General features: G+C 57.3%; 1 protein-coding gene across 3 annotated transcripts in view; it reads right to left on the bottom strand.

Annotated features, from left to right (window-relative positions):
• Positions 1–20,089, bottom strand: part of LOC144936285 (dachshund homolog 1-like) — a 56,671-nt gene that overhangs the window by 15,085 nt on the left and 21,497 nt on the right. For all 3 annotated transcript variants that reach the window (XM_078863354.1, XM_078863355.1, XM_078863356.1), the window contains exons 2-3: positions 14,192–14,367; positions 6,630–6,776 (exon numbers count right to left, since the gene is read on the bottom strand). In XM_078863354.1, coding sequence (XP_078719480.1) covers positions 6,630–6,776; positions 14,192–14,367 — 323 coding nt within the window. The remainder of the gene's footprint in view (positions 1–6,629; positions 6,777–14,191; positions 14,368–20,089) is intronic.

Raw genomic sequence — 20,089 nt, 5'->3', positions numbered from 1 at the left:
GCCGCGCCAGAGCAGCGAGGAGGGCGGAGGTGGTGGTCGAGGGTCAGGGGATGGCCGCGTGCCTTTGATGTTGACCTCCAGGCGGAGTGCGGCTGCATCTCGGTGCGCTGTGGACACACGGGGCACGGGTCGCCTCGCCATGGGGGGCGGGGCGGGGCTTGAGTATAAACAGCTGGCAGTTGAGCAGCATTGCTTCCAGCGAGGCCTGGCTGGGGTGGAGAGACAGATGTGAGAAGAAGGAGAATTGTCTGCTTATTTGTTTTGGTAATTTGCTCTTCAGAGCAGAGTGGCCTTCGCAGTCCCTCCCCCCACGCACATCCCGATGTAGGGGGACGGGGGGAGGAGGGGTGCCTGACCCTACCCAGTCACAGGCAGAGGGATCGAGACGAGACCCGGGACAGATGGCCGAGACAAGCCCCGGCTCGGCGCATCCACACGAGCGGGCGGCAGTCGGCACTGCCATCACCTGCTCACGTCCACAGCCTACAACAACACCTACAACAACACCTACAACAACACCTACAACAACACCTACAACAACACCTACAACAACTAGCAAGCTCCTTGCCGTGGTGGTGGTGCTGGTGATTACACATCCAAGTATTAGCCAGGCCCCAACCTAATTATCGTGCCTGCAAGGTTCCACGAGATGGAGTCGCATCCACGGTGATCTATGTGGTTGTAGGCCAACACGGACAGACGACGCTCCTGACGGGGGGTGCGATGGGGTGATTAGTGAGAGGGGGGGGCAGGGGTCCGTGACACCGCCTGACTTGTAACCACCACCCCCCCCCTCCAGGGTCAGCGTGTGCACCCCCCGCCCTGCGTGCGACAGCAGCGACTCGCACCACCCCCTTCTCCCCTCTTGTACTACGAGCCACGCGAAGCGGGGCAGTGAGGGAGAGGGAGTGGGGGGGGGCGCCTGCGACGCTGCGCAGCCAAATATGGTCGGGATCGCAGCGAGGGGACACGTGAACTAGACCTCCGGAGAGCAAAGCATCCAGAGCCACCAACACCACCACCACACAGTCAGGGCGCCCTTAATTATTCATACGGGGGGCGGGGGTGACGCTCAGCCGCGCCTGCTGCTGCTGCTGTGCGAAATGCAGCCCCCCCCGCAGCCCTCTCCCCCACTCCTCCCCCGGCTCTTGTGTAGCGAGCGGCGACATCAAAGCGTGGCCGGACGTTAGGGATCGTTACGCTCAGCGGGAGGTGAGGGCTTGTTGGGATGGCGGTGTGGGGGTGACCGCCATGGGGTGGGTAGAGGGGGCCTGGGGGCTGGGAGCGCGCGGGGTGCCACAGGGTCTCTGCTGACACCCGCTGCGTCCGATCGCGCCGCAGAGCGCGAGCGGTCATCCGCGCATCGCCCTTGCCAGACCCCACTCGTGGGAGTTGCGCCTGGACCTCGATTGAGGAGCTCGACTGAGGACCCCTTCTGGAGGGGTCCGTCTCACGCGTAGTTGGCGATCGTTGCTTCTCGTCCGACGCGCATTGCGGCGAAAAACGCGCCGATGTTGTCCGGTCAGCGACATGCGGCGGCTGGGGGCCGTGGACCCGCTCGGAGAGTCACGTCCACTCCGGCTCTGACGACACGCGCGTCGACCACGAGATCGACTCGCAACTCTCTGGAAACGCCAAATTCACCAGATGTTGAACACCGTGGACTCGACCGCTACGCCACCGGTTGATGGAAACGCGAATTGATGATTGAATCGAATCTTGACGAGTAATTCGGTTTGCGAGAAGGGCGATTGCTGACAAATTTAGAACGCGAGCCACTGTGGTGTTTGTGCTCTGCGCCTCCCGCATCCGAGCATCATAGTCTCGGAGACTCCTGCTTTCCTCGCGTTTCCTGCTGAAGTGGGGCTCGTCCCGTCGGGCGGAGGAGGGGACGTGGAGGAGGGTGGGAGGAGGGGGAGGGGGGAGAGGCCGCGTCCGCATCAAGGTCCCTTCCGCCTCCCTCCCCCGCGACCCGCGCCCCGTGCAGATCCCGCTCGGAATAAACACCAGGGTTGGGAGTTCACGATTCATCCTCAAAATACTCGACCCAGGGACCTTCCCGTGCCTACTCCTCTCTTCCGCCCCCCCCACAGCCGCCCTTGCTATGGGCCCCTCTCCCTCCCTGCCTCCCCTCCTCGCCCGCCAAACTCGCCGCCGACACAGCGAGAGGACGCGAAGTCGCCTCCGCGCGGGGCGCAGCGAACTTGGGAGATGCTCTCCGCCGCGTGGACGCGACGCCCCTGCCGACGCCGCGGGGAGGAGGAAGTGGCCCCGGTCCCACGCGTGAAACCGAAACAACCGAGTCGGAGCGACTCCCCGCTGCTCGCCTGAGCCACACTGAGGCATCGGTGCTCATCTCTTGCTCACAGCTCGGCAGAGCCAGTAGTGGAAAATCCTCTTTCCTATGGCGGGGGCGAGTATCGCAGAATTAAATCGGTCAATCGTGATTGCCTTCTCGCCACAAAGTGGTACCTGTTTTATTCACCATACGCGACTGATGGGCTGAGTGCACTCTCCAACTGAGTCAACGCTTGTTCTACAGCTGAGCGATTTGGCCGGGGTGAATCCAATGTAGCAAACACAATTGTTGTTGTTGTAACAATAATAATAATAATCGTCATCATCATGAATAGTGTCCGCTTCACTGCAACCTCCTGGGCGGGATGGCAGTGGCACCAGCGATCGCCCATCGAGAGAACGGCAGACAGGAGGATGCGAGGGGCGGGTGCGCGCGGGGTGAAACAACAAAGACAACAACACAGATTCCCGTACGGCCTTAACGAACTGGTCGGGCGATATTTTACGCATTCCACCAGGCACTCATTTAAGTCTGAGCCAACCTAGGGAGAGGTCCAGAAGCAAATCGTGTTGTCCGTGAGCGGGAATCGAACTCTGGTTGCCGGGTTCACGGACACAAACACGCACACGGCAAGACGCACACGGCAAGACGCACACGGACGCGCGCGCCTCACACGTGGCGACGGTTACCCCACCACCTCGTGCTCGCGGAAGCTCCGTGCCGTTTGATAAGAGACGCCGCCGCCGCCACCGGCGGTGGTGCGCGGGGCGCGGGGGGTAGGGGGGGGGTAAGCGACAGTGGGGTGGGGAGCAGCTCGATTATCTCTGCACGGCTGTGGTTTGCCGGTGCCAGTGGAAAAAAAAACCCTGGCCCGGTGCGCGCGTGAGAGCAGGAGGGACGCGGGAGCGTGCCAAGCCGAATGATGCGGCGGTCGTAATCGCGAGGCGCACACGCGACACCGCAGCGTGACACGCGGCTTCGCGAGCTGCAATCCTCCTGTACCCCCCCCCCGCCCCCCAAACGGCCTGTCCCGTCCTCCCCCTGCTGACCCCTCCCCCCGTCCTCCAGCCCACTTCGACACTTGGACCCCTCGCGAGATCCCCCCCCCCTTATACAACAACCGCCCCATTCGCTACCAAGCGACTTAATCACAGTGCGAGTGTCAGGTGAGGTGTGCCTAGTGACGTCATCGCGTAGCTTTCGATGTGCACCAAGTGATGTCATCGCAGCCCTTGTGCCAAGCTTGGAGCACTCCGAGGCCACGATAATTGTCGAAGACTCGTTGGCAGGAGGTCACGGAACAGACTCAAGTGCTTGCCCGAGATGATTGGCAGGCGCACGACCTGTGCCTCTCCACTGTGCCAACTTTCTGCGTTTTAGCCTCCCGGCGCTCCGCTCGTTGTTGTGAGGGTCGCTCCTCCGCACTCCCACGTTGTTGGAGGGCGACTGCCTCCGACTGCTCGAGTCGCGTCCTTCACGATCCCCCTCCTCTTTCCTCCTCTCCGCTCCACACCCTTCACACTCCCCATCACCCAAACCCACCCCATCGCTGTGCGGAAAGAGGGGACGCAACTGCGCCCCCCCTCCGTGCGGGCTTCGCGAAGGCAGCAGATTCTCACCCCCCCCCCAGAGCCACGAGGTGAGGTGGGGGACAGACCGCGCCGTGCCAGGGCTCTTGTTAAGAGAGCCCCTCTGCGCCATCTATTTGCGGCTATTGGCGCGCATTGCAGCCCGCTATGGGGCGCACTGGCAAGTTGTGAATCGACACACTACCCCCTGCTGCCCTCCGAGCGGCGGTGGTGGGAGCATGGAGTGGAGGGGGGGGGCCCTCAGCCGAAGTTGAGATGTAGCGGCGTGGTGTGGCCAGTCGCGTTCCAGGGAATGTTTTCATGATTTCAACTTTCGCGGGCCGGATCCCTCCCGTACGCGTCTGCAGGCGGTGATCAGATTCACATGGGGGGGGGGGGGGGGGGGTGTTCGAGGGAGTAGCACCCCCCCCCGCCCCCTACGTGCCAATGATTGTATTTCAACTCTGTTCTGTAGCTACGTTGGTTTCCGGATTAGGCCACGTGGTGGTAGTTTTGTGCCATAAAACAAGACCGTCACGTGTACATACCTTTATTATTTACAAACGTGCCGATTCATCGATCTGATTCTGACCAGGTAAGCTTCTCCTCCTCCTCCCATTCTTCTCGCGGGGAGCTCGCGACTTCTCGCGACTGAATCCAACACCAACGTTGCGGCGACGTTTCGCTCAACCTGCTCCGAGCTTCATCAGCGGGCGCGCCCGGCAATCTCCTGCCCGGACCCTCCACTACCCACGCGCGCGCCGTCCCAGCGACTCCGCGAATCCCCTTCAGTATCGGGATCGTCGTCGTGTGAATACGCGCATTACTCAACGTTCAAACGACGTCACGGCAGCGTTATAATGCCACCACATCAGGCCTTAGCTAGTCAGTAAGAGTTGTTGTTGTTGTTGTTGCTGTTTGACTGACGCAGCTCCGCACGCACGTGGGGCGGCTCGGGACGCAGACCCCGGCACGTGTAGCTACAAGGGAAGAGCCATCAGTGCCTTGGGTTGCGTTTCCTCCGCGATTGATGTCATAAACGCATCGCCAGGACTAACGAACTCGCCATCTCCGCGCGTCTACCGACTCAAGAGGTATCCCCAGCGAACATCTCGTCTGCAGAGGGGGGGGGGGAGGGGCTTTACGTCCTCACCTCCCCTTCTGCCCCCAACTGCTGCTCTGCTCTCTCCGGCTGGCTGAGAGAGTCGCAAACCCCCCGAGAGTGGGGAGGGAAAGAGAGAGGGGGGAGAACAACCAGCACCGCGCACTCTGCCCCCGCTCGCCCCCCATGGCCTGGCGCTGTTGTTTCCCTTTTAACAAATCTGGAGGGGGGGGGACCTCTGCCCGGCGCAGTTAGGGGGGGGCGGGATGGGGCACGGAGCTGGGCTATTTTGGAGAGAGACATCCGTGTGCGGCCGTGGCGGCAGCGGTGATTAGGCGTCCGATGACATCGCGGCGCGTTTATATAACGGCTCCAGCGGGGGGGGGGGGGGTAGTGGGGGTGCCCGACGAGAGCCACAATAGCCACGTGGTCGATAGGGGACACGGGGTGCCCCGGCTGAGGATGGATGTTAGTCGGTCTCGTGGTGATGATGATGATGGCAGTGATGATGATGGCTGAGAATGGTGATGATGATGATGATGCTGCTGATTGTGATGAGTGTGGCTGTGCACCAATTTCTATGGCCACGTGACTATGTAGCCCAGTGACTGCCACGGGCTTCGATAAGAACTGGAGAGAGACAAAGGCGTCCAGGGCTGGTGGTGTGGGGGGCAAGGACGCTGGATAACGCCTCGACTTGGAGCGCCTTGCCGGCCTTCACTCGTATGGTTCTCGGTACTCAAAGCCCCTTGGCTAACAACAGTTGTGTGTGTGGGGGGGGGGGGCTTTGTCTTCGTCTTTGGGGTCAGTGGTTCAAGAACTCGGAGGCGCGGAGCCAGAACTCAAAGTCCCTCGTACGCAAACCTGAACAGGTGAGAGGCTAGTCATTGAACAAAGGCGGTCACTGCATCGCGCACTTTTAGATGCGCTTCTGCGGCCGTCTGGAACGCTCTTCCTTATAATATTATGTAGCCACTGGAGCTAGATTGGTAACTCATTTCTTTAAAATAGTTTTTTGTGTTTAGTTTGTTGTCCTTCCAACGCACCTCCGATTAGCACGGTTGGCTACATACGGTGCGAAAGAAGTTCAACATACATTCATGTGAGGGCTTGCATGGAAGAGAGACTAGATAGAGAGCAGCAATTAGATGCGCGATGCTTCTCTTGAAACTACGTCAAGCATCCTTAGGACATCCAAGAAGGCAGGTGAAATATAATTATGAACAATATAATTGCCTGAAAAAGCATGCGTGTTATTATTATCACGCTTTTGTACCGAGGAAAGCCTCACTGAGTCTCACGACTCTCCATCAGGAGGGTCCTGCCCCGTGTTCCGCAGTAGGGGGCGATGTCGATGCTGTGTGTGATCCCAATTGAGTATTTTTAGGTTATTTTCCAGTCTTTGAGATGTTTTTGGCCATTACCAGCTACATTGCGTGTGTGTGTGGGTGTCTTAGCGATGCGAGGAAACCAAAGAAGACCGAAGGAAACCCAGGCAGAGCTTGGGGAGAGAAAAATACAAACTCCACTCGGGGAAGTTCCCGGGTCGGGCATCGAACCCAGGGGGTTCCTGCTGTGTTGCCATGACGTCACCGTGCTATGGTGACGTCATGTTTGAGAAGGTCATTTGCAGAGGTCACGCGGAGAGGAGGGGAGGTACCTGCATAGGGCTCTGCTCCTTCCTTGCCCGCGTCCCCGTATCCCAGGAAACTGTTCCCATGGAAACCGTTGGCAGACTCCATCTTGATTCGCTTCTCGGCCCAAGGTTGCGGCATGAGACCCGGGCGGCACGGGGCCTTACCCAGGCCTGGGGGGGGGGGGGGGGGGGATGGGGTGGTGGGGGCGGGGGGAGGACACACAGACACAACACGGGGCCCTCAATTCCTTTCACAGACGAACACCTCCAGTCGTCACAATCATAGCAGCACACGTGCAATGCGGGCCGTCAGTAATATTGGACCACATGTTATCGTGATGGTCAGTGCAGGTTGGTGAAGGCTGGGAGCATTGAAGTGCAGTACAACAATGCATTTCACAGTGGATGTAGGCGTCCTCCGTTGCCCACCACGTAGCTTGGTGGCAGCCAACAACAGCTCGCTGCGCTGTGGCGATCGTCCATCCAAACACAACCCAGATTCAAGTCGACTTAGCTTCCCAGATCCCTCGAGATCGGGCCTGCTCCGGGTGATTTGGGTTTTGACGGAATAACGGGGGACATTCTGCTGCTTGGGGAGCGGAACGCAGGCAGTGGAGAAGGCGTGGAGTTGAGACGATCGCGACATCTCACGGCCGAACAGAGCGGAGGGCGTTTGAAGCAAAGACCTGGGCTGGTGGCATCATCGCAGATGAGTCGACTCGAGGGGTCGAGAGATTTGCCAGCGACACTCCATGTGCCTGAAGTTCGGAACAGTCGATCCTGGGACACGCGGGCCCGGGTAGTGCACGCGGGGCTCCGCGCCAACTCCGCCGTGTTTACCCTTGCGCCGCGAGAAGCGGGCAGCGACGTGATGGTGCCCCCCCCCCCCGCCCGCACCCCCCACCCTGCCCCTCTCCCCTCGCTCGGTCCGCCACCACCTCAGCTGCCGCTGGCAGGCCCTGGCCCCGATTAACTCCCATTAAAGGTCAGCTACTCCGTGAGCCCCCCCCGGCCCCCGCGCCCCCTCCCATCCCCCCTCCCACCTCTCCGCATTAATTTCCACGAAACAGTGGCACTGTTGCCACTGCCGATGCTATTTACGAGCCGCACCACTGCGTGAGAATGCATGGGGAGCGATCGTCACAAGAATGGTGTCAATAGTCGTGCCTGTGATGATGCATGGCGCGCGAGAACAAACAGAATGCCTTGGGGGGATGTTGCTGCTGCTGCGATGTCAGTGGTGGTGCACAAGCACAGCCAACAACACTGCGGTTGTGGCGTGGACAGTAAACGAATGACAATTCGGGCAAGAGAAGCAGGACCATTGCCCGAAACGTTGCGCAATATATATTCTTCATTTAACAGCGACGATGTTATTGACAAGATGTGTCGAGTCTTTTTTTATAACTCATATAAGTTGGCGTCGTTGTGGAGAATATATCTTGTAAGAAAATAACTACGCACACAAGACGCCTCCGCCTCCTTCACATATCTGTCCCTCCACTTAGAAAAGCAAACATAGAAAATGTGTTTGCACATCTCATCAGCCACACGGCCTTCTGGGAGTGCATAATGTCAGCAGCAATGGTTCTAGCAACACGCAAACAAGACTGATGAGACTGATGAGAGAGTTTCCTTGCCTGTTGGCCAGAGCCGTGTACGAGGTTGTAGGCAAGCCCCGCTCCGAGTGAGTGCGGGGTGTGGGATGCGCGCCTCTCCCAGAGGCTCCTCTGCTCCCACGTGAATGAGAATTGGAAACCCAGAGTTGTCACCACCTTGCTACCGTTGTGAATCAGAACGTTCACACGGAGCGGTGAGGGGCTATGAGGCAGAGCGGGGGTTCACGGGGGTGTAAGGGGAGGGGGCGTTCGGGAAGGAAAGGGGCAGGGAAGCACCGATTCTGCGCAAGCCCCACACGGCGCGCGCTTGCTCATGAATCGCGCAGAGGCGCTCACTCTCCATTGCCGCACAGACACAGAGAGAGCGAGAAGAGAGAGAGAGCGAGAAGAGAGAGAGTAGAGGGCGAGAGAGAGCGAGCGAGAGGAGAGCCGCGCTGAGAGCCGAGGCGACCCAACTCTCCAACTCTCCAACTCTCGAGGCACGCGCTGCGCGCGCCGAGGTAATGGGGGGGGGGCATTGAGCCCCCCCGCCCCCCGCTCTACAGGCGCACGCGCGACTCCACGCTCTGTTGTCGGTGTGTCCGCTGTTTGGAACTACTTTGTGTTTGTTTGTTCTTCCCCCGCACCTCCGATCAATACGGTGGGCTACGTACGGTGGGAATGAAGTTCAATATACATACCCAAACATCGCGACCTGGTGTGGCGGCCGCGCCTGGTACTGGCCACCCACCTAATCGTGTGCTCTGTCGGTCTTCATAGGTGCTTGCCTAATAGGCCTTGCCCCAACAGGCTGTGTGGGCTACACGGGGGATCTTTATCTTTGTTCTCTTTGCCCTTGAGTGTATGTGTGTGAGAGTGCGTGTAGTTAAGCACGCGGCCCGGTGTAAGGAATTACATTCCCCCTAACCCCCCGTTCGATTCCACCCCCACCCCTCCAACCCCACTCCCCATGTTTTTTAAAACTCGTTACTCATTTATCCAGGATGACCACGCTGAGTCCAATTGCTTTTTTTTCAGGAGGGTCCTGCTGCTTCATTGGGGGTTTCTTTTAAGAAGTGTTCAGCCAACTTGTGATGTCACAAGTTGGCGAGGCGGGGGCAACGCGCTGTCACCGTACAGATGGAAATAGATGGAGTTTAGTCAAATTGCTGTACCGCATTCTCCTGGCGTTGTAGGGTACGGCTCCTCGTCGACGCCCACGTGATCCACCAACCCTCGCCACTGCCTCCACAGTGCCGCACTACAGGCAGTGCAGCAGCATAGCCACGACCGTCCTGACTCGGTTCGCCTGGGGCCTGGGCCGACTCCCACCCTGGGGCCACGGGGCAGTTGCACCGCCTGCGCCACTCCGCGCAGTGGCTGCCGCACTGCGCCCACGCCGCGCCACGAGCCAGCTGCCTCTTGACGCCGCCTCCAATTAAAGTCACAGGGGAGGGGCCCCCCACCCCCCCGCCCTTCCGCCCCCATCCCTCCACCCCCTCCCCTCCCATCCCCGCCCACCTTGGAACACGCGCGCTCTCCTCCCGCGCAAATCGCCATAAAAGTATAACAACAACAATAATTACGGCAATGATAACAAATAAAGGCGACGCAGAGACGGGGTGATGAAACAAGCTCTGGGGGCGAGGGAGTTGACTGAATAATCGCCGCGGTTGCAAGTTGCGCTCTTCCTCCGCTCGCGTGAGTAGCGAGTTATTTATTAATGCGCCTATATTCTACCCAGATTATTTATTAATGAAGGGGCTGAAATCGAAGACGCTCGCGGGTCGAGAGGACAAAAAGCAGCGGCGACCAATAGCGTGCTCATGACCCCGCCCAGAGCCCCCGACCCCAACCCGAGCACTGCCGTCGCCCCAGCCCCCTTCACCACAGCCACGCGCAGCCTGGACCCACACTGCGAGTTCTGACCCTCGCTCGGTCTGCAAGCTCCATCTCGCCCCAGCCCTCCCAGTACCACGGTGGAGACACCCACCCTTATCCACCTCCATTCAAAGTGAAAATTGCGATCTAGTTTTTTTGTTTTACCAGCTAAGGCTCACTGAGCTATATAGCTTTTTTTAGAAGCGACCTGATCACAAATTATAGCTCAAAGAAGCGACTTTTCCCGTAGAAATGTATAGCAGCCAAATACTCTAAGCGCGTGTTGATTCTAAACATGGAAGAGAAAACCGGAGGACCCGGAGAAAAATCTACACGACACAAAGAGAGAGACACGCAAACTCAAAATAAATATACGTCTGGGTCGGCATCGAACCCACGACCTCGTGCATACCAGGCGAGGGAGTTAACATCTCGCCACTGTGGCGCCATTATAAGCGGTATCGTCTCTGATCAATTACCAAACGTAACGAACCCGTCCCTGATCCAGCATCACTGGCGAGACCGTCTCTGACCTATCACCTCCCCATCTCTGACTCACAGCTCGGCCGCTGTCAAAGGTCGCGCTTGAGACGGGGTCACGTGAGCGCGCGGCTATCGTCATTGTCCGCGTGGTCGCGGCTTGTGGAGCCCCCCCCTCAGCCCATGAGCCCCCCCCCCACCCGCCGCCTTTGTGGCACGTAGAGTCACGGGTAACGTTACTCGGAGTGACGCGTCACGTTACCTCCCGGGTAACCGCGCTGACGTGTGTACACCGGTGTGTGCCGGCCTTCATAGGTGCCCCATAGCAGCACTTGCCCGAAAGGTCTGGTAAAAGGCTACACGGGGGACCATTGTCTTTGTTTTTTGTGCCTATGCGTATGTACCTGTGTGTGTGTACCTCTGCCTGACGCACTCTGTGTGTCCGTGAGTGTATGCCGGCCAGTGCAGTGGATAACGCGCTGCTCTGCGAAACCGGAGACCCTCGTTCGATTTATGCTCGCGACCAGCAAAAGTGGAAAATATTTTAACCTGTCTTGGACGTAAAAATGAGTACCCGGTGCGGTGTGGGTAAACATCAGCATTGGGGATACAAAGGCGGCCGGGCGTGCTGTTGGCCACGCTGCCCTTTGCGTGCCGTATTGGCCTTCACTCGCTGACAGCACTTTCGCCAACAGTCTTGTCGCAGGCTATACGGGACATCTTTGTCTGTGTGTGTGTGTACGCGTGATGCGTGTGCTGCGCGCCGGATCCCGTTTTAGCCGCATTACGCGCGGCCCGCGGGACGCGTCCGCGCTCCGCTATTGCTGGCATCGGAAACTCGATACCTGTGAGCGAAGCCGCGCTCCGATTCGCCCCCCACCCCCTGCCACCCCCACCCACCCACCCCTTCGTCCCCTCGAGCAATGATCGGCGCCGTGCGGAGGTGACGCGGATCGTGCACGCGCTCCACGAGACTCCCCGCGGCAGGGCGGTACTGCAGGGTGATAACGCAGGGCGATGATGCGGGGTGGCCACTGCAGGGAGATATTCTGGGGCGATGTGCCATTAGGCGCTTCTGCAGGGCGCTTAACTGGACACGTTTGGCAGGATTGATCAGCCCCCGAGTGGGTTAATAACGGGCCAAGGAGACGAAGTGACATTACACGAAGTCACATTACTCCTCCTCTTCCCCAGCGCTGCTGCGTCAGCGATTCCGCGTTAGCGGGCAACATCATTGCGCTGAGCAGCGAGAGAGCTCGGATTTCATGCACATTGTCCCGTGAGCCACGCAACAAAGCCGCCCGGCTCTGTTCCGCTCGGTGTTCAGTGACATCTCGCCCGGGTTTTTTGATATTTTGCAACGCGCGGCAGCTGTCAACGTGGCTCGAATCGGCGCGGAGGTGGCGGCACTGCGCTCGCGTCACCAACGGCGTCTCCCCTCCCATCAGCGGGGCAGGAGACGGAACGGGACTCATTTCTAATTATCCAGGTCCCCCCCCACGCTGGGCAGCCCCTCGTGGTATTAGGGGGCATGCCCGACTGCCTCCGCGGCACGCGCGCGGGTAGAGAGAGGCAGCCAAGGCGAAGTGAACTCACGCTGACGACGACGGGTTGACGGGTAGGCGGGTCGCCTCCTTACACGCGCGATGCGGCCGGCGAGCTGGGAGGGGGCTTAAGGGGTGAGCGCCGGAGATGGAGGTCGGGGGAAGGGGCTGGCAAGGGGGGGGGCTGTTCCAGAGGCTTCAGGCACGCACCGCCCTCTTCATGCGGAGGCATGGATTTGGGCGGTGGTGGAGGAGGAGACGGGAGCTGTCCACCGCTCGCGTCGCGTTACCGTTCGCGACCGGGGCGCGATACGGGACGCGGCTGAAGCGGCGTCACGGGACGGGTTGGCCGCGCGCTGCGGCGAGCGCGGCGCCGCACGTGGACTGCACGAGCAGCACTCGCAGGCCGCGTGGCGTCGCATCACGAGTGGCGGCGCAGATTCAATTCCACGCGAGCTTCCAAATCACATTTGGGCCTCGGCTAAGCGCATTACGCACTCGCGGCGACATCGCCTGCCCCGCCCCCCATCCCCCGTCAGCCGACCCCCCCCCCCCCCCCCCACAGCTAACGGGGAGAAGGGGACACCTTGAGAAGATTACTCGTTAGCAAATCGGTTACAGCCGCGTTGCGCCGGCTACTGATGTCATACGTTGTTGCTGTTGTTGCTGTTGTTGTTGCCTGTCTGTGATGCGGGATGCAACACAGTGCCCCCACCCCACAGCCACCGCCCCCCCCTTGCCCCACGTCTCCCTCCCCCCTGGGAGTCCCTGTCCCTCTGGGTCCTCGTGAGACCAGCCCAGTGCCGCTTCTTCTCGGCGCGATGTCTCCCGAGACTCGCGCGGCTCACGGAGCTCGTCGTGGTCGGAAATCGCTGGCAGCCTGTGTTCGAATCCGTACCCTGAGCTCCTCCCGCCATGAAACGGGTACTCAAGTGTAGGGAGTCGATAATCTCAGCATGATCACCGATGACTGCATTGGGACAGCCTTAATGGTAACGCTGCGTTTGGGATTCGGACTATGGTAATGTTAGGGCTGCGGTCGGGAGTGTGTTGGGAATAACGTCTGTATTGATGGCGTTGGCAGGGTTAATATTCGCAATGAGTGTTGGTATTAGTGTTCGGATTGTCTGCAGCGCTAATGGGCAGAGCAGCGGCGTTTCTCACGAATCCGTCTCTCGCGATCCACCAATCTGATTGTCGCGCGACTGAACAAGTGGCCGCGTCCCACCGATGATCGGCAATAAGTTGGACACCAGAGCTGGGCGAGTAAGTCGCTGTGCTCTTTTGGAGGTGGGGGGGGGGGGGGCTGGCTGTGGAGGGGCTAAGCTCCCCTCGCCCTCCTCCCACTCCGCACCCCCGTGCTATTAATGAAATTAGTTTGAATATAAATGCCAGTGTTGTTGCGATGCTGCGGGTTTGATTTGTAGCGGCGAAGTTCTAAATGTCAGTGCGCACTCCGCGGGTGCAGCGCAGGGAACGGCCTCCATGACAGGATGCCATTTCCAGCGCAGCACGCGCCCCGATCGCACCCACGGAGCCCGGCCCCGCGCACACACAACACGCAACTCGCATTTCGGTTCAAAACATACAGGAGGGGGAGCGGGTGTGGATGGGAGGGGGTGGAAATCCAATTTCTGATTTCATTAATTTGATTTTCGTGTTATGCTTTATTATTATTTAATTCTGCCCACTCGTTGTGTTACGCACGGAATCATGCGCGGCTTGGGGCGGCGAATAGAGGTGGGGGGGAGAGGGGGGGGGGGGGTGCGGCTCAGTGCTGCACTGCAGGGAGTGAGTCGCGGGGGGGGGGGGGGGCGTGGAAATGGGACGGAGTTGCCGGAAAGTCGCGGGGAGAGCGCAGGGAAGCTCTCCCCGCCCAGGGAGATGGCGGGTGGTCGCTGGGAGGTGCATGGGAGGCACTGTGAATAATGGGGGCGGGGAGGGGCAGAATACACGGTGAGATGTGGGGGAGTCACGGCAAGGCTGGCGGAGTCACGGAGAAACGCGGGGGAGTGACGGGGAGTCACGCGTGAGCGGGGTGGGTGGGTGGTGGGTGCACGCTGCAGGGTAACGCGGTGCCCACCTTGTGGATGCGCCGCCAGTGTAGCTGCCAGGAGATCTTTCACCGTGTGCCTCGCCAGCCCATCCGGCCCCACCACCTGCTGCTGTGCCTGCTGCTGTGCCTGCTGCTGCTGCTGTTGTTGTTGCTGCTGCTGTTGCTGTTGCATGACTCGCTTCGGAGGTCGCCCTGGTCTGGAGCTGAGTGAGAGAGAAAGCAGGTAGCCGTTAGAAAGCACTTATATATCCGTATGTTGTATGGATGTATGTGGATTTTATTTCGCCCCGTACGTAGACAACCTTGCTAGGTTGCGGGGAAAGACAACAAACTAAACAAAGCCGTAGTAGAGCACGTGGCGGTTAAGGGTGCTACGTGACGCCACGTGGCCTCTGTGTGCGTGAGCATGAGGATCCCATAGAACTGGAAGCTCCATTGGTGCTCCATGTCCATCACACTTTTGTCTGCGCGACGTTGTAATCTTGCAGTCACTTTGTATTCGTCCCATTTCGCATTGATAGTGATTGGGGGGTGCGTTTGACCATACTTCACCACGTTGGGCTTTGGTGAAGAGGGGGCAGCGGGGAGGGGGGCGGTGGGGTGACGGGGAGAGGGGGGCGGCGCTGGGTGGTCACCAGGCCCGTTTGAAACATTATCACTCGTGTCACCCGTCAGCTTTTACCCACAACGTAAAAAATGTTGCATTTATGTATTGTTGTTGTGGTTGTTGTTGTTGTTGTGGTTGTTGTTGTTGTTGTTAACGCTCACACAACGACACGCTGCCGGGCCCCCACACAGAGCAGGTGTGGGGGCCCGGCAGCCCCCGCAGCGAGCGGACGGCACGGGGGGGGGGCGAATGAAATTAAAGCGGCACTTGAGATGATTTATGTGTTCTCATTTGCATAATGCTGCGGCAAAATTCATCAATTATCCGCCTGCCAACTCCTACTCCGCTATCAAGGGGACGCGTCCGGCGAGCGCGTTCCTAATGAAAAAATAGCCCCGGCTATTAAAACAAACAGCGAGGGAGGGGGCCCACACGCACAAATAACATACACGCACTATACATGCAATCTATACATACACAATATATACACTATACATGCACTCTACATACATACACAATACATACACTATACATGTACTCTATACATACACAATACATACACTATACATACACAATACATACACTATACATGCACTATACATACACTATACATGCACTCATTAACATACATACACAATACATGCACTATACATGCACTCTACATACATACACAATACATACACACTATTCATTCGTCAAACCCTCAACGCACACATACACTATAATGTACACACACAATATTAGTACACCATGCATACACAAAGCACACGAAATATAAATACTGTACACACATTACATACATGCGTACGATACACATTTATACATACACACACTCTCGTCTGTGAAATCATCATCGTTATCATCAATCACGCTACGATTGATTTATTGACAGGTGTTTTCAATCTGTTTATAAATCGAGATTCGAAAGTAGTTCCCAGGTTGAGAAAACCACCAACAATCTGAACAATTCCCTTCGTGAAAAGAATTCGCGTGAAAAAAATAATTCAATGAATCATGTTGATGATGCTGCGTTGGCAGTGGTACACCAACACAACAACAACCCAACGCGTTCGTCAATAACAACACTGTGGCCTTAAAATTAAAACAAATATATAATCGGCAACGTTTCGGGTAACGGGCCTTCTTTATCGCATAAACAAATAATGTGCAACGAAGGGCCATTCCGCGACATGCCACCTGTTATATATTTATTAAGGACACGCAGTGTTATTGACCAACGTGTTCCATTTCATATTTATATCACGTGACCTTACCTGGAGAGCGGCCAAACCAATTAATCAAGGTAACAGCTGGGCGACCACCGCCTCACTGCCATCTGCGAGTCGTAAAGCAACATATATATGGCGCGCACGTCAAGAGGCGTGCACAGCAGTGCGGTGGCATCATCATCATCTACCCATTGTTGCGGAAGAAATGCCAAGGAGAAATTGCAGCTTTAAGTTACACAAAGACAAAGATCTCCCATATAGCCTTGAGCAGACTGTTGTGGCAAGTGCTGTTGGCGAGTAGCAGCACCTATGAAGGCCGGCACGGTACACGAGGGCATGGCTGGCCAGCATCAGCACGTGCCTGGTATTGGCCAAACATCCCGATGCTGAAGGTTTACCTACACACACTACTCAGTCGGGATCACACGCAGCAGCAGCAGCAGCAGCCTCGCCCCCCTACTGTCAAACCTTGGCAGGACCCTCCTGCAAAATAGTCTTGAGACTCAGTGACAAATTCCTGGGTAAAACAAGCGTAAAGGATGCCATTCTACACGTTCACTGATTGACAAGTTGAACATGACTGCCGACTCAGCGTCACCCACTAATTAGTTTGCTTCATAAGCAAGGCTCGTACAGAAATACGAACACCCATCACCCTCACCTCGTACCCGGCCGCTTCAGTAAACGTAGACCACCATTTACAGCTTGAACACGACAATGATACCCCAGGGTGGTGGGGGAGTATTGAGCATCAGATGAAAATAATAATTCAACTTTCCTGCCAAACTGCCTGTATCACGCAACGCAATAGTTGTGCAGAGTATGACAAAGATCCCCGTATAGTCTCTAACCAGCTGTTGGGGCGAGTGCTGTAAGCGAGTAGCACCGGTAAAGGCCGGCACTGTGGCACACGAGGGGGTGGGTGGCCAGCACCACGCCCCACTCGCCTTTGTCTCCAGAGTGGCGATGTTTACACACCGCAGCAGGTACTCATTGGAGGCTGAGTCGACCTAGGGGAGGCTCAGAATCGGTTCAAACAATCGTCACTAGTGTTAGCCGTGAATGGGGATCAAACTCGGGACGCCGGCTTCGTTGGGCAGCCCGCCAACCACTACACTACCGCTCCCCATAACATGTACGTACATAGACACACACACATCATAACATGTACGTACATAGACACACACACATCATAACATGTACGTACATAGACACACACACATCATAACATGTACGTACATAGACACACACACATCATAACATGTACGTACATAGACACACACACATCATAACATGTACGTACATAGACACACACACATCATAACATGTACGTACATAGACACACACACATCATAACATGTACGTACATAGACACACACACATCATAACATGTACGTACATAGACACACACACATCATAACATGTACGTACATAGACACACACACATCATAACATGTACGTACATAGACACACACACATCATAACATGTACGTACATAGACACACACACATCATAACATGTACGTACATAGACACACACACATCATAACATGTACGTACATAGACACACACACATCATAACATGTACGTACATAGACACACACACATCATAACATGTACGTACATAGACACACACACATCATAACATGTACGTACATAGACACACACACATCAAAGCCATGCATACAACATGCATCTCGGAGACAATTATCCCCTTATAATGAACAGCTTCTTAACAGGCTTGCTGCTGGGGCCGGCTTTGATTTGCGAGCACCTATTTACAGCGAGGCGGTAAGACGCCCATTTAGAGAGGGACGCCAGCTGCCCGGTGGATTGTTAATCCGTCGCACGGACGGGAGAGCTGTCGATGGCGGCCAGTTTGGTGGGAGGGAGGCGTTCATCCAGCAGTGGATTGACCTTGGTGACTGCGATGAAATTCACGCAGCGTGGGGCTGCGGGCTCGCTTCCGCCACAGTGCGGAGGCGGGGGGGGGGGGGGCTGGGGGGGGGGGCTGGGGGGGGGGCTGGGGGGTGGAGTAGCGACTCAAGACTGAACGACTTGACACGACTCAAGGGCGCTAGGACGGCTCCCCGTGTCCCGGCTCCCCGTGTCCCGGCTCGCGATGTTTCCACGGAGCGCGCGAGCCGCGTGGCGCTCGCATCCATCCGGCTCCGAGCACGGCGCTGCCATGGTGACCGATTGTAAGTAAATCCCTTCATAAGCGAGCCGCTTAATGATGCCGTGACGACTCGGGGGGCAGCAGGGGGACTTCCGAGCGCCGAGTCCGTCGTCTTCGCCCGACGAGGTGCGGCTGGGAGTGTAGTCGTCACCATCGCTGTTGTCAGCAGCAGCAGCAGCGTCGTGATCACGACTGCTATCATAATCACGTGACCCTTATCACCGGAATCATTATTATAATCATCACTACGATCATCATAATCTTCATCATCGCAAGCGTAGACACCGCTCCCATCATCATCACGATCACTATCATCACAAATATGCCGACTCGCTTCATCGCAATCAAAATCACCACCACTATCACCATCACTTCTACATACACGTCTTCATCGTCATCATCACCATCAATCATCATCACAGCGGGGGGCTCAGTCAACTAACTTCAGCGTCGTGACCAGCCCCCTCCCCTCGCACCGCTCCCCCGCCCCCGCCCCCATCACGACGCGTGGAGGACCCCGGCTCGCGGGCGCGCGCGCCTTTGATCGCGCCGAGGGGGGGGGCGCGCGCGGCGTCCCCCCCCCCCCGATAGCAATCTTTAATTCGCGCTCCGGCGACAGATCGCTCGAGCTCGGCATCTCACGTGACGCCGGGTGGGGGGGAGATGATAGCGATGGATGGATGGAAGGGGAGGGGGATGCGCAGAGATCAATGGAACTCCACATTGGGGGTCAATGCCGCTTCGCTCCTTGGGGGGCGGGGAGTTGAGGTCAGCAGGGGGCACATTCCCCGCTGACCGCGGCTGCACCTGGATCCTGGGCGTCCCAGGCACTGCTGTCACCGTGATTGTTCGCACAATGATTTTATTGTAACGGTGCACAGGCAGCCAATTGGCAATCCACCGTTGGATGAAGGCCTCGCCGTGTCGTGTCGTCGGCCATGGAGGAGGCTGATCAGCCATACTTCACCACGCTGGTCAGAAGGCGGGGAGGACCAGGACCGGTTCAGGTCGCTTGATGCATTGCGCAGCGTGATCGTCGCTGGGTCACCAACCCAGGGAGTCCGCGACTCGAGTCTCTGTGTGCGAACGCGCCTCTCCGTCGAATGCGTGAACACGTGCCCGTGCGTCCATCACCAGCTGCGGGGCCAATCGTCTCGAGTGGACACTCCTCCGTCGCCTCGACGACACTGGCGGTGGAACCATCGACCGCATCGGGCAATCAGCAGCAGTCCGATGCGCACATCTCCTCCATGAATGGAATACTAAAGACACGAGCCACACTGGCAAACTATGGCCATGAAACCCACACTATGGGCCGTATCGTAGCGCTAACCTGACCCCTAACTCCAACACGTATAGTAGCACTAACCTGACCCCTAACTCCAACACGTATCGTAGCACTAACCTGACCCCTAACTCCAACACGTATCGTAGCACTAACCTGACCCCTAACTCCAACACGTATCGTAGCACTAACCTGACCCCTAACTCCAACACGTATCGTTGCGCTAACCTGACCCCTAACTCCAACACGTATAGTAGCACTAACCTGACCCCTAACTCCAACACGTATCGTAGCACTAACCTGACCCCTAACTCCAACACGTATCGTAGCACTAACCTGACCCCTAACTCCAACACGTATCGTAGCACTAACCTGACCCCTAACTCCAACACGTATCGTTGCGCTAACCTGACCCCTAACTCCAACACGTATCGTAGCACTAACCTGACCCCTAACTCCAACACGTATCGTAGCACTAACCTGACCCCTAACTCCAACACGTATCGTAGCACTAACCTGACCCCTAACTCCAACACGTATCGTAGCACTAACCTGACCCCTAACTCCAACACGTATCGTAGCACTAACCTGACCCCTAACTCCAACACGTATCGTAGCACTAACCT

The sequence above is a fragment of the Lampetra fluviatilis genome, chromosome 15 (genome assembly GCF_964198595.1).
Source record: "Lampetra fluviatilis chromosome 15, kcLamFluv1.1, whole genome shotgun sequence".
Classification (NCBI taxonomy): domain Eukaryota; kingdom Metazoa; phylum Chordata; class Hyperoartia; order Petromyzontiformes; family Petromyzontidae; genus Lampetra; species Lampetra fluviatilis.
Note: the sequence above shows the minus strand (reverse complement) of the source record. Positions and strands in the feature narration are given on the sequence as shown.